Raw genomic sequence first — 13,663 nt, forward strand, 5'->3', positions numbered from 1 at the left:
AATAAAAAAGAGCGTTTATATATATTTTAATTATTTATACATTATCTATACAATTACTATTATCGGTTAAAATCATTGTTGGATTAGTATCATTATTTTCTAATATATAATTTGCTGGAATAAATGTCTTTTGTATACTACTACTACTTTTATAAGTATAATTATTTCCATTCGATTGGTTTGTCATATCGTTATAGATTAGATTATTATGATAGTTTTTAATTGAATCTATTGAATTAATAAACTCAATAGTTGGATATTCAAGGTGGGAGGGCGGAGAAGGTCTATCCATATTTCTTGTTGAATAGTATTGAATAATTGATAGAATTAAATTTAATATACTACCACTAAACGAATTAACCGATATCCAAAATCCAATACCCGGTCCCCAAGTTTTACCTTCTTTCGTCCCATTGAAAGTGTGACACCAATATTTACCATTACAACCTCCAATGTTCTCATTATTGAATGCATCGGTAATCCTCAGGAAGTAGAATAATGAAAACGATTGGAACGTCAACATCATTATTGAAAAGAGAACATTAAATTTATGGACTGCTCTAGTACCATAGTTTTGGTAAATCATAACACCAGAGGTAAATACCATTATCAAACAAATAAATGCCAAAATTTGATGCAAACCAACAACATTGAATACTGTAGAGTAAAAATAGTAATAACTCTGTATATATAATGTGGTTTCTTTAGTAATGTTTGTATAGGTTCCCTAAGAGTATTTGTTGACAAACAAAGAGTTAGCTTTAATCCATTTTATATTGATTCGGTTATTACAATTTTCTTACCCATTGTTTTGTAAAGCTAAATAAACCATAGAATTCATTATAATATTCACGATGTTGATGCACTTTTGCTTGATTGGGAAACGGAATTTTGATGACATACCAATCCAGGAATATAGCACATATCATACACATAGAAAGTTCTATTATATTAATCAAAGAGATTAATGATAAAAGAAATTTTCTTTTGTTTTGAGTCGCAGACATTATCTATATTGAAGATATTCGTAGTTTTAGATAAATATCGATTTATTTAGCTAAGAATATTAATTTTTAGTTTAAATAATAACAAAGTTGTACACAATTAATTTATAAATGAAAGTTATATTTAATATTTCCTAAAACAAATTTCACAAGATAAGTGATCAAAATAAAACCCTAATTTTATTTAAAAAGAGGGGGAGATCAAGATCAATTCTTAACTTCTACCTGATAACATCACACCTGTTTTGGTTACCGGTATCAGAAATCACAAATCAATTATTATCCAAAATCCTGTGGTCTGTATATATGTCTGTCTGTCATTGCAAAGAAATAAGTGGAATCAATAATATATGATATGATGATTGAATTAAACCTATATATATGTTTAATTTTTAATTGTTGCTTTTCTACCACACACACAAAACACACACAACTATCACTCACTCACTTTCTCTCCATTCAACACCACCCTAAAAAACTTGTGTATTGCTAATTTGAGTTGGTATGTGTGTGTTGTGTGATTGATCAATTCACCATATATACTGCAACTGTTGCTGTTACCTGATTCAGATATATAATATAAATATGTATAAGAATTTATATTGTACGTTCAAATAATGGTGCTAGAGTTGAGTTATTTATAACTATGGTTTGTAATTTTGTTGTCCTTGTCTTAATTTTCTGTTGATATTGCTAAGCGGCACTAATAGCAAAAGTCACAATATGGTAAAAAATCTTTTTACAACTAAAACTTATTTAATAAGTTTTATTTATTTTTATTATTTCAATATATAAAACTCTTATCTCTTGTTATTGGATTATTTAAATTGTTCAAAAAAGGTTTGGTGATGTTAGTTCTTGAATAAAATTTTATTACTTCTGGTTCATTAAAACCAAGTTTGAACATTAGATATATTGGGTGTGCAACAATTGAATCCAATGGATACAAATAATCGGAGTTTTTTTTTGATGGTTGGTTTTTAAAAAAATAAAAATAAAATAAAAAAATGGACCAAAGTGTTTTTGATGCCGTGCTTCAACCAAAAAAAAAAAACAAAACTCTTTAAAAACATAAAATGGGTGTAGCTGCAAGCTTTGGTTATGCAAAAAAAAAATCAGATATTTATTTTTTTTTTTTAAAGTGATCTATGCCCTAAACCTGGTCCCTTCTAATTAACTTTTACAACGATAAATCATTCAATTTCTCATGTTTTTTAAAAATAGCCATTGATTTTGAAAAAATTAAAATCACCTTTGATCATTGCACATAATCATTCTTATTACACAACAATACTTGTTTATTTATTTATCTTTTGTTTGGTTTTAAGTTATTCAAACACTGATTTATACCTTTTTGTATGAATATTTAGTGTTTGATTAGTTTTTTTTTCTTAAAATTATTCAAAAATGTACAGATTCAGCAATTATATATATATCTCATTCTTTTTATATATTTTATTTATTAGTCAACAACAATCCATTGCAAATGCACAAGGTAAGAGAGAGAAGAGAATTCTACTAAAGATTATCAATCAATCAATCAATCAATCAATCCAAAGTTAAAGTTACTAAACTTTTATATCTCTAAAAATCTAGATGTTGTCAATTTAAATTGGGTACCAAGTGAAGTTTGTAACAACATTAATAGTCCATGTAATTTTACAAGTGATCTATTTTGGGGTGGATCAGCACCGGTGCCAGGTGATACATTATATAATATAAATATCGATGCCAGTAGTTTTGGTAGTCCTCAGTATATAGAGTTGATCCTTGCTTACAATCCAGAGCAAATCGTTCTTTTCAACCTGACTGGACCAGTTACCTTTACTGTTTCCAAAGTGGCCGAGTTCAACAACACAGTGGTCAATAATGGATCGACCGTTATTGTCAATGCCAATCTGAAATCGGAGCAGACAACATTCACAAATGGATCGTTGCTGGTGCATATGGGATCGACAGAGTTGAATGGAGTCACCCTGTTTAATGAATTCTCAACGTTTATCGTTGACCAAGATGCCACACTGATATTGGAAGGCCAGACCGATCTCTATTGTCAGTTGCAGATGTTGGGTCAAACTGTTTTGAACATGGTATACAATCATTACCCGGTGGTGTTCCATGCCGGTGTTGTAAGCAACTTCAAATTGCTGTTCCAACAATCGATCAGTTTCAAAGGTGTGTCAAATCTTACTTTGGTCGATGGTCACAACGGTGGAGAATTCGTTTTGCTGCCAGGTGCCGAAATATACATCACCGGTGACCTCTATATCACCGATATCGGAATGTATCCAGGCTCCCTACTCGATGTCAACACCGAGCAAATCACAATTGTCTTGGGATTGACTTTGGGAGATACCACCAACTCTGCCACTCTCGTTGCCAACTCAATTGAAATCAACCAAATCACTTCCAGAGGTACACTCAACGTACAGTCGCCAAACATTGTCTTTAACGATGTTGCACTGATTAACCAATTCAACATCCTCGGTAACTCAATCATTGTTTTCAACGACAATGTAACCATCGAGGATATCCAATCGTTAGGTAACAACAATGAAATCACATTGATTGCCAATCAATCTAGTTCTGCAACTATCGCTCAGGTCTCACAGGAGGGAACCATCCAAGGTCTTACCATCCAAGTCAACGTCAATGCATCGTTGTTGATTCCATCGGCGTTTGCAACCACCGGTGACATCGACTTGTACGGTGCCTGCGAATCAAAGAAATCGCTCACAGCAGGAAGCATCTTTATCAGAGAGTCTGGTTTGCTCAACTTAGACAACAATCAGTTGAACGCCAATCTCTTTTTCTACGGTGGACAATTCAACTATAACAAAGCGACAACCTTGAATATCGGTGGATCACTCAACCTCAACAACGGTGCATTCTCACCGACCTCCGACATGATCATCGCCGGATCGTTTGTGATTGCACAAGCCAATCTACAGTTGATCAACACACACATCCAAGTGCTGACATCGATGCAAATTTCTCATCAAACCAACATCCAGATTCAACAGAGTTTCCAACCGGGCAGCAACGGAGTGGCACCGATCGAAGTACTCGGAACGGTCTCACTGGACGGTCAGATCAACATCAAATTCCAAGATCAAAAATCGATTGACTACTCACAAAACTACAATATCATTAGCTCACAAGATCAGATCACAGGTAACTTCTATGGTGTCGTTGCATTACAAGCCACCGAGAAATACGAAATTAAAGTAAGCACCGGTAAACCACCCAACTATGCTTACCTATCGTTTGAAAAGCCAAAGTCTGGTCATATGGCATCGTGGAAGATCGGTTTAATCGTTGTTTCAATCATGGTTGTCATGGTTGCAGTTGGTTTCGGTTGGTTATATTACAAGAGAAATGATGGTTATCTTAGATTAAATAATTAAAATATCAAAAAGAAAAACAAAGAATCAATCAATCAATCAATAATAATTATACTAACAACAATAACATATTTTTGCAAAAATAAATAATAATCGATTTAATTTTTTTTACCTTTTTTTCCAAGACCAATTGAAAGATATTTATAATTTTTTGTTTTTTCTCTGGTTGTTGAGCAAATGTGTGTGGGGTGATTGGTCCGCTACCCTTTTAAGGTCATCATTATATCTTTGACAGTTTTGTTTAGTTTTATTGTTTTTCTTTTCTGTCTTTTTTTTTTTTATTAATTATTTAAATATTTCTATTTTATCATGTTTTATAAATGTATATATAACTTTAATATTTTATTTTATTTATTTCTATTGTTGTTTCTTAGTTTGGTTATTACAGTGACGAGCGGGTATGCTGTAATTCATACCTATTATGTTGACTCGTTCTCTACCAATACCTCATTAGGTTGTGGTGTATCGGTAGATGTGAGTTCAGCATGTGCAAATCTACAATCGGCAATCAATGGCTATATGTCAACCGATGAAAGATATTCAAATAAACATCTATTACATATTATAATGGCACCTGGTTACTATCCAGCTTCAAACAATAGTAAACTAAATCTTTGGGGAATCAATGTAATTATTGAAGGTTCACAAAGTCAAGAACAACAACAACAACATAAACAACAAATACAACAACAACAAGTAACACAACAATCAATAACTATTGATTTACAATCTATTGCTGGTTTTATCTATTTGGAGGAGTTAATGTTTGTTAGTGATACAAATATTACACTTTTAAACTTGGTGGTTACCAATGCCTATCATGAGAATGCAGGTAGTATCATCAATACAGTATATTACTACTCCAACATGACGGTGGTATTCGAGAACTGTCAGTTTATCAATTGTTCTTCGGATATCTCAAATGTTTTCTTGAATAACAACATTGAAGAGAACTTTATAACTCTGACGGTTTCTAATTGTTTGTTCAGAGATGGTACGCTAGGAATCGATCGTTCCTACATGGAGTTACGAAACATTGAAGCAATCATTTACAATAGTACTTTCACTGGTTTGCGAGAGCAGGCGATCTTACAGGTAACCGGATCTCTCAATATCCAAGGTTGTTCATTCGTTGGTAACATTGCCAGCGCTCAACACCTGTCTATGGATGAGCTGTTCGATCTCGTAATAAGTGAGACAACATTCAAAGATATAGTATTCGAACGAAACATCGATGGTAACTCTGTTGTCTTGGTTACCAACACAAACTTTACATTCTTTTCCAATCAGATGCTGTCCATTGTCAATGGTTCATTGGTAACCGTCAAGACATTGCCTACGCAATCCGATCCCATTCCGTGGCCACTCAACCTAGAGATACGCGATTGTCTATTCTCTGGAAACACCGGGTTGTTTGGCGGTCTGCGAGTGGATTCTCCCGGTCAGGCGGTTGTCTCCAACTGTACATTCAGTGAGAACACCGGCAGTCTTGGAACCAACATGAACATAGACGGTATTGACTCGCTGCTTATCGAGAACAGTGTGTTCAGTGACACCAAAGGGCTACTCTATGGAAACGCCATCTATTTGTTTGATGTTAGCACTGCGTTGCTGCAGGATAACACATTCACAAACAATGGGTATGGCAACTTGCTTTGTTATGCTAGCAGTATAACCGCCAACAATAATACCATCGATAAAGATACACAGCTTGTGATATGCTCGGCGAATTCATGTCAACTGTCAGGTGACATCTCCAAGCAGTGTGTAAATCAACCGCCAGATTCAGACGATAGCGACACCCGAAAGACCAATCATCAACCACTGGGTGGTTATATTTCCATAGGAATAGTTTCATTCCTGGTGATCACTGTAATCATTATCTATCTAATACACAAAAGAAGATCAATTCAACCAAAATATTCACCATTATTATATGAAATGTAAAGAATTAAAAATATACACATATTTAGAAGATAGATATGTTCAAAAAAGTCATTATATATATTAATATAGTAAAGTTAATCAATTTAATATCTTTGATACTATAAATATTTATTGAGAGATATTATTAGTCTCTTTCTAATAATTTATTTGTAGAATTTATATATAAAGAAAAACCTGTAGATCATGATTTATTCATTCATTAAAATTATAATCAAATATGTATAAACCAACAGCAATTAACCGACTTGTTTTATACTATTTTCGATATGAATGCTGGTGTTAATAGGATAATCTCAACCTATCAGAGATAGGATGATTGTTGTTTGTGATTTCGGAAGGAATCAATGACCACTATCATCATGGATCTTGTTAAACACGGTCCTAATTTGTTAATTTGTTTGTTTTGTTCTTATGACAACAATAACAATAACAAGTACATTAGAAAGATATAAAAGTGTGTAAAACAACAAACAAGAATTGCTACTATCAATCAATTATAATAACAATCATTGATCATTGTTTTTGAATGAAAATAAGAGTGTTAGGTTTACCTCTTGATGAAAAGAAAGCTTATGAAGTCAGTACCCCTCTACTACTACTATTATAACTACTATTGTTACTACTATTTCAACCTTCCCTCATTGTCATCAGCAAAATAATAATAAATAAAATTAAAATTTATTAAACTACTACTACTACCATTTTTTTTTATTAAAGTGTAGCACAAACTAGGTCCTTGTTTAACAATTGAAATCATACATACCAATAAAACACACAATAACAAACACATTATTATTTAACAACAATTCATATATTTAATTTTACCTATTAGTATTATTTATTGTTGTCATTTAAATGCTTTTCAATTGATCAATTGAAAACAAAGAGGTGTGTTTTGTGTTTGTATTTGTGCTTGTGTGATCCGCTTAAAATTAAAATTTGATTAAATCAACAACACCAATAGAATAGAATTGAATTTCAACACAACACCTTGTGATCTACTAATTTGGTAACTTCGGAAAATAGTTTCATTCAAATTATTTGATTGAGCTGAATAAATTAAGTATTCACACTATGATCATCAACTCTCGCTGTGAGTGTAAATAATGAAAATTATAATTATATTCTTAAGTTAATGGGGAACAATGATAATTCCACTCCATACTAGTATTTTAAATCTTTCTAATTTTAACAAAAAAATTGGTTTAATTTCATGAAGATTCTACGATTTTTTTCACTGTTATTTTTATCTCGTTGGGGTAAAAAGTAGATGGTGGTAGAGAGTGAAAGGGTCATATTAAATTGGTAACTCTATTTATAATTAGAGTCTCTTCAATGTCATGAGATAAAATCTCAGTTAAAAAAAAAAAAACAAACACCTAGTTTAAAGTTTATATGGGTGCACCCACTATGCTATGCTTTTTAGATATGTACCATGTATGGAAAAAGGTTATACAACTTTGACCTAATATGATGATCTCCTTTCATAAAAGTATTTAAAGCTTGATTGAATTATTAATTTTCATTAAACTCAAACAACTTAAATATAATATATCTTATCTACTCATCTACTGGAAATTAAAATGAACTTTTCAAGAATTATCAATAAACAATATGTTCCATATTATTATCATATAATAAATAATAAAGAGGTTCCAGAAAAATGTTTGTATTTTCTTTTCGAATCGTATTCTATATCCAATCTAACATACATTCTTTATTTTTCAGTACATATCCATGTGAGAAACTTACCAACAGGATTGTCAAATGTATGATTGATTTATAATATGACAAAAAAATTGTTTATTTATTAAATATTAATATTTATCTTAGGTCACTCTTAATGAATTAGCTGTATTATTAAAATGTGAAAGATTTCATTTAATGGTTGATAATAAAGGTAACTCTTTAGGTACTGCTTTTTTAGATTTTAAGGTAACTATTTTGTTTTTTTACTAAATGATATAATTATTTTTTTAACTTATGGTTTCCTTTTTTAATAAAAGACCTCAAATCAAGCTCATTGTGCCAAGAGAAAATTGACAAATGGTGAAGTAAACTTCCTCCCACAACAAACAATAGAAGTTTACTGGGCTATTCCAAATACTTCTTTACATATCACCAAGAATGGACCAGTCGATTTAAATCGTTTTATTGATCATATTTTGTGAGTTTTAATGAAATTGAATATTTTTTATTCATTTTATTAATGATTTACTTTTAATTGTTAGAACATTGGCAGATGATGGAATTAGAGAAAGAAAAGATAAAGCAGATATGAAGACATCTTTCATAAGATTCAATTCTTTTGAGGACACAGAATTCTTCTACCAACTTCTTTCGAAAAATAAATTCTTCAATGTCAAGTATGGAGATTCGATTGATTTCAAAACATCAATCTACATTACATTCAGAGCTAAAAAGGTAATTTTTTGTTATCTTAACTTTTAAATTTTTCCAATATTAATCTCTTTTCTGATCAAAATTTTATAGATTGATCCTTCAGTAAACTTAGAAGAAATAATTTTTAATATATGTTCTATTTTTGGTTTAGTAGATCATGTATCGATTCCAAAAAACAAAAATGGAGAATATTCCGGCTTTGGATTTATTCATTTCGAGAAAGAAAATTTTACGGGTTGTGATCAAGCAATGAAATTTTTATCATACAATATGATTGGTGATATCAAAATCAATGCAACTTTCTCAAAGAAAAAATCTATTCATTTCAAAGAGAATCATTATTCATTCTTTTCCAAAGAAATCTTTACCTCCATCTGCTAACGCTTATTTATCAGAAAAAAAATTGATTTAATTAATCAATTTTGTTTGGAATAATATTTTAGGTAGAACTAAATTAATTGTACTTTTAAAAATAAATTATTTATTTGTTTTCTGTGAAAATATATTCTAAAAAGTCCCTACTATTTAAAAAAATTAAATAAATTAAAATTAAATTAAATCTTGATTCTCAATTTTTTCAATAAAAAAAAAAAAAAGCTTTAAAAGATTTAAAATCACAACAAATTCTTTTTAATTTATTTTATTTTATAACCAAATAAATGAACAAACAAATATTTTCAGTTGTATTTAATAATTCTTTTGTAAATAAATTGATTTTTAAAAATGTTTATCATATCAATCGATTATATAATGAGCAAGGCAATGTCAGATGGAACGAACTATCGGAATCGCCTGCACTAATGATTGGTAATGGCTACTCTGATATGCTAAAGCTATATTGCATGAAAAAGAAAGATACACTGATGTCCGATCTCGATAGTATCAAGAGAGCGTTTGTCGCTGCCACCAAAGTCGGTAGTTTCGAGCTGTTTGAATACTGTTGGATCGAGTTCGAGATGAGTCGTCGCATCAAGAAAACCTACCAAGACAAATACCGAGTGAATGACATTCTTTGGCATGCGATCACCTCCAATCGATTGACGATCGTTCAATTCCTATTGGAATCGGTTGACTATGAATGGGACTACAATTTAGCGTTGATCAAAGCACCACTCTCCAGAGATCTATCGATGCTTCAATATGTAGTTAAAATATGTGGTGGTCTCAAGAACACCCCAGCTGAAAACAGAAAAAATGTCTATGATTTTGAATTTGACTACGGGAGAAGCAACAATCAGCGAATGGTCTACAATAATGCAGCGTTTGTAGGCCAAATCGATATGATAGAATGGTTGATAAACTGCAGTTCTTACAGTTATAGTCCAAGTGAAATGATGTTTAAAGCAATTGAAGGTGGACAAGTTAAAACTATTCAGTATTTAATGTCAAATTGTCATGACGGTGGCGATATTCTTAGAGCAGATGGATCATACATGAACATTGCGGCACAAACCAACAATCTTGATATGATGAAACTACTTCAACAATATGATTTTATTTGCTCCAATTATGTCTATCAACATACTGTAAAGTACAACAACATCGAAATGGCTCAGTGGATAAAAGTTAACTATCCACTCATTAAGTTTCCAGAGTATCTTTTCAAGGAAGCATGGTATTCAATTCAACAGGATATGATCGAATGGGTACTAACCAACACCGATATAAAGTGTAGTGCTCCAGATGTCGATGCTATTGCAGAGCGAGGACAGTTGGATCTACTGCAATTCCTTCATACCAATAGAAAAATAGTTTGCACCACTAAAGCGATGGACGGCGCCGCTGGAAACAACTTTCTTGAGGTTGTCAAGTGGTTGCATGAGAATAGCAGTCAAGGATGTACAAGCAAAGCTCTTGACAACGCAGCAGAAAAAGGATTTTTACATGTCGTAAAGTGGCTCCACAAAAATAGAAGTGAAGGATGTACTAGCAAAGCAATTAACACTTCGATTATTAATGGTCATCTCCCGGTGGTTCAGTTCCTCTGTGAGAATAGATCGTCAGTGATCTGTGGTAGCTATGCACTTGACTGTACTTTCAAGAATGGCAACTACGAGACATACGAATGGTTGCTCTGTAACAGAAGTGAATTCAACAAACAAAACTATGAAATAGCTCAGCATGTTATGATAAAACTATTTAAGAACGATAGATTTCAGATTGTCGATTGGATATTGAATGATCGTAACTTTAGTAGCGACAAACTTTCACAGTATAGACAGATAGTTGAAAAAGAATATTCTTATGCCTACAATACATTAGAGATAATAAACAATCATATATCAAAACAATCAAATATAACAGGAGATTCACAATCAAAGAGAATTATGGAAGATGATACAAATGATATCGATGAATCACATTCTCAAAAGAAACAAAAATTATAAATAACAACATCTTGTAAAAAAAAATAAATACTGTAACATCAGAAAGTGATTCCCTATTTGCAAAAATAATGCGAGATACAAAAATCTGTGCAAAAAAAATACCCAACCTATAAAATCAAATAACACAGATTTGTTTTTGATTGGCGACAACAAAAAGATCCAAAGTCGTGATGCACATTTGAAAGTTCCTCTAGTTCACTGAATTCAAAAGTTAGAACCACATAATTTTTTTATTTGAGTTTCAACGAATCTAGGATACTTTAATGATCATTATCTCATCGTAAAGTTTACCACTATTTGTACAAACTGTCTTTTTTTTTGATTTTTTCACACCCAAGGGAACCATTTTTTTTTAATTTTTGTTTGAATAGTCGCCTTTGATTTATCAACTTTAATACATTTACAATTGATTTTTTTTTTTTTACCCCATTATCATTTCATTTGCTCTAAACTCCAGGTACAATGATATCACAAACCTTTTATTTGAATGTTTGCAAATTTGTTAATCCGTATGCAAACTCAAACTAGAACGACCTTTCTTCGTACTTTTTTTTTTAATATTTAAACACAAATCACAACTTTTAATTAGTTATCTTTAATCATTTTATAATTTAATAAATAATATAACAAATAAATTTATTAAAAAAAAAGAAATGACTACACTTAGTTTCGGACCAACTTTCTTCCCAAGCTATAAAGCTATGGCCAAAACAGATCTTGATGAGGCTACTACAACCGCAAACACTAACCTTCTCGTTCAGTCGCCAGCCCAAATCAAAGCTGCCAAACAAAAGATGTTTACGGATTTTGCGAGTTTCACTTGTTTCTCATCGACCACAAACAATGGTTTGACTACCTACACCAACTTTATCCAACAGGCCGCTCAAACTGTTTTCAATGGTAATATGCTCTATAATGCCGATGCCAATGTATTGACTCTGCTTGGAATTACCAAACCGAAAATCGATGTTCTACAAGCCTCATTATTTAGTGATGCCGCCTCAAAGACATTCTATCAAAGTTACGCTGCCATCTACTTCCCCTATGCTCTCTACAACGCAGGTGACTCATTTGCAACCGCAAACTTTAATATCACCGCCATTCAGAATTCTCTAAATACTCTCTCGCAATCGGCAATCTTTGCCGCTCAAACAATGTTGTGCACTTCCTACGCATTCAAAGCTCACTACACAGGAATGATCGGCTATATGAGTGCTACACCGGTTAAGTCTGCCAATCAATATGCCAAACACGTAACCAACGCTACCTATCTAAAGAACTTTATCACTAAGCATGCTTCCGATAACGATCTAAGCTCCTACTTTAGAGATATCACTGATATCAAGACGTTGTTAGACACCTTGGATCCAACTGGAACTGCTTCTCAGACTGCCGTCAATGGTTTGAATGGAGCGATGTTCATTCACTACTTTGGTGATAACAATTCATTTGCAAATACCATTCTCGTTCAATCGATTCAGAACCAACATATTCTGAATGTGCTCACTTCGTTGCAAGCTCTTCAAACCACTGCTGCAGCTGCAACTCCACCAACTACGCCACCTGGCTATGTCACTGTTGCAATGAGTTTAATCAATGCACTCGGAGGTTTCACTGGTGCCGTTACATACATCCAGAGTGCCATCCAAGGTCTACAACAACAGATTATCTCTTACAAGCTGGGAGCTCAACTATCGACGGTCTTGGAAAACTATGGCGGAAAGTTGTCAACCATTCTTCACCCTCATTTGGATCCAAATTTCACCATTACCGTTAACGTTAAGAAACTATTGGTTTCCCTTTGGAGATCTTCACAGATCGCCGTAATTGGCTATGGAATTGCCAATTGGAACAACATGTCCACCTTTGATAAGACATTGATGGTCGGTACTGATATCGCTATTTTTGCTGACATTCTGACATCGATCAAAACAGTTGACAAAGTTGTTACTCACTTCTTCTCGGTTGTTGGTAAGACACTCACCAACAACGTAATAAAATATATGCCAAGTGTAATTGCAAAGGGAGTATCCAGTGCTTTTCCAACCATCTTTACTGCAACGGCATCGGAATTCATTCTTGCAAGATTCTGTCCCGTATTGGTTCTTGGATCGGCTGTTCTAAATGTAATCGACGTGGTCAACGATGCTAAAACTGGCAACATTGGTGCGCTAGTACTTGACTTCGGTCAGGCCGTTGCAAATCTTGCAACCGTTGGTATATTGATGGCTTCATTCTCTTGGTCAGGTCCAGTTGCACTTGTACTTGGTGGCGTTGCAGTTATATTAGCATTGATCAAATTCATTGCTCAAAGTATGCCTTCCGATGTTTCAAAGACCTATTGGGAGAAATATCTGACTGACAGTACATTCAAAACAAATCCAAATGCAGAGATCATCATTCAACGTTAAATAACTTCTCAATATATTCCAAAATTGAACAAAATAAAAGAGAATGATTAAACTTTTTTATTATTTTCAAGATTTCTCTAAAAATTTAGTGATACAGTTTATTTTAA

The 13,663-nt window shown here is 32.6% G+C and overlaps 6 protein-coding genes across 6 annotated transcripts; 5 read left to right on the forward strand and 1 right to left on the reverse strand.

The window, feature by feature from the left end:
• Window positions 1-45: 45 nt before the first annotated feature.
• Window positions 46-807, reverse strand: PPL_06378 (uncharacterized protein; the record flags this gene model as incomplete). Its single annotated transcript, XM_020577237.1, has 3 exons — window positions 46-56; window positions 139-682; window positions 793-807. The coding sequence occupies 3 exons, from the start codon at window positions 805-807 to the stop codon at window positions 46-48; spliced, it is 570 nt and encodes a 189-aa protein (XP_020432911.1).
• Window positions 808-2,080: 1,273 nt separating this feature from the next.
• On the forward strand, window positions 2,081-4,411 carry PPL_06379 (uncharacterized protein; the record flags this gene model as incomplete). The annotated part of the gene is made up of 3 exons (XM_020577238.1): window positions 2,081-2,102; window positions 2,471-2,499; window positions 2,564-4,411. 3 exons carry the CDS (start codon window positions 2,081-2,083, stop codon window positions 4,409-4,411), a joined length of 1,899 nt encoding a protein of 632 aa, XP_020432912.1.
• Window positions 4,412-4,717: 306 nt separating this feature from the next.
• PPL_06380 (uncharacterized protein) lies at window positions 4,718-7,106 on the forward strand (the record flags this gene model as incomplete). The annotated part of the gene is made up of 5 exons (XM_020577239.1): window positions 4,718-4,730; window positions 4,863-5,257; window positions 5,625-5,725; window positions 5,881-6,048; window positions 7,073-7,106. 5 exons carry the CDS (start codon window positions 4,718-4,720, stop codon window positions 7,104-7,106), a joined length of 711 nt encoding a protein of 236 aa, XP_020432913.1.
• Window positions 7,107-7,938: 832 nt separating this feature from the next.
• On the forward strand, window positions 7,939-9,170 carry PPL_06381 (uncharacterized protein; the record flags this gene model as incomplete). Its single annotated transcript, XM_020577240.1, has 6 exons — window positions 7,939-8,020; window positions 8,084-8,124; window positions 8,189-8,290; window positions 8,362-8,522; window positions 8,587-8,779; window positions 9,090-9,170. 6 exons carry the CDS (start codon window positions 7,939-7,941, stop codon window positions 9,168-9,170), a joined length of 660 nt encoding a protein of 219 aa, XP_020432914.1.
• A 247-nt stretch (window positions 9,171-9,417) lies between these two features.
• PPL_06382 (uncharacterized protein) lies at window positions 9,418-11,145 on the forward strand (the record flags this gene model as incomplete). The annotated part of the gene is made up of 1 exon (XM_020577241.1): window positions 9,418-11,145. The coding sequence occupies one exon, from the start codon at window positions 9,418-9,420 to the stop codon at window positions 11,143-11,145; it is 1,728 nt and encodes a 575-aa protein (XP_020432915.1).
• A 653-nt stretch (window positions 11,146-11,798) lies between these two features.
• PPL_06383 (uncharacterized protein) lies at window positions 11,799-13,556 on the forward strand (the record flags this gene model as incomplete). Its single annotated transcript, XM_020577242.1, has 1 exon — window positions 11,799-13,556. The coding sequence occupies one exon, from the start codon at window positions 11,799-11,801 to the stop codon at window positions 13,554-13,556; it is 1,758 nt and encodes a 585-aa protein (XP_020432916.1).
• Window positions 13,557-13,663: the final 107 nt, after the last annotated feature.

This window comes from Heterostelium album, assembly GCF_000004825.1.
Source record: "Heterostelium album PN500 unplaced genomic scaffold PPL_contig15, whole genome shotgun sequence".
In the NCBI taxonomy this organism is placed as follows: domain Eukaryota; phylum Evosea; class Eumycetozoa; order Acytosteliales; family Acytosteliaceae; genus Heterostelium; species Heterostelium album.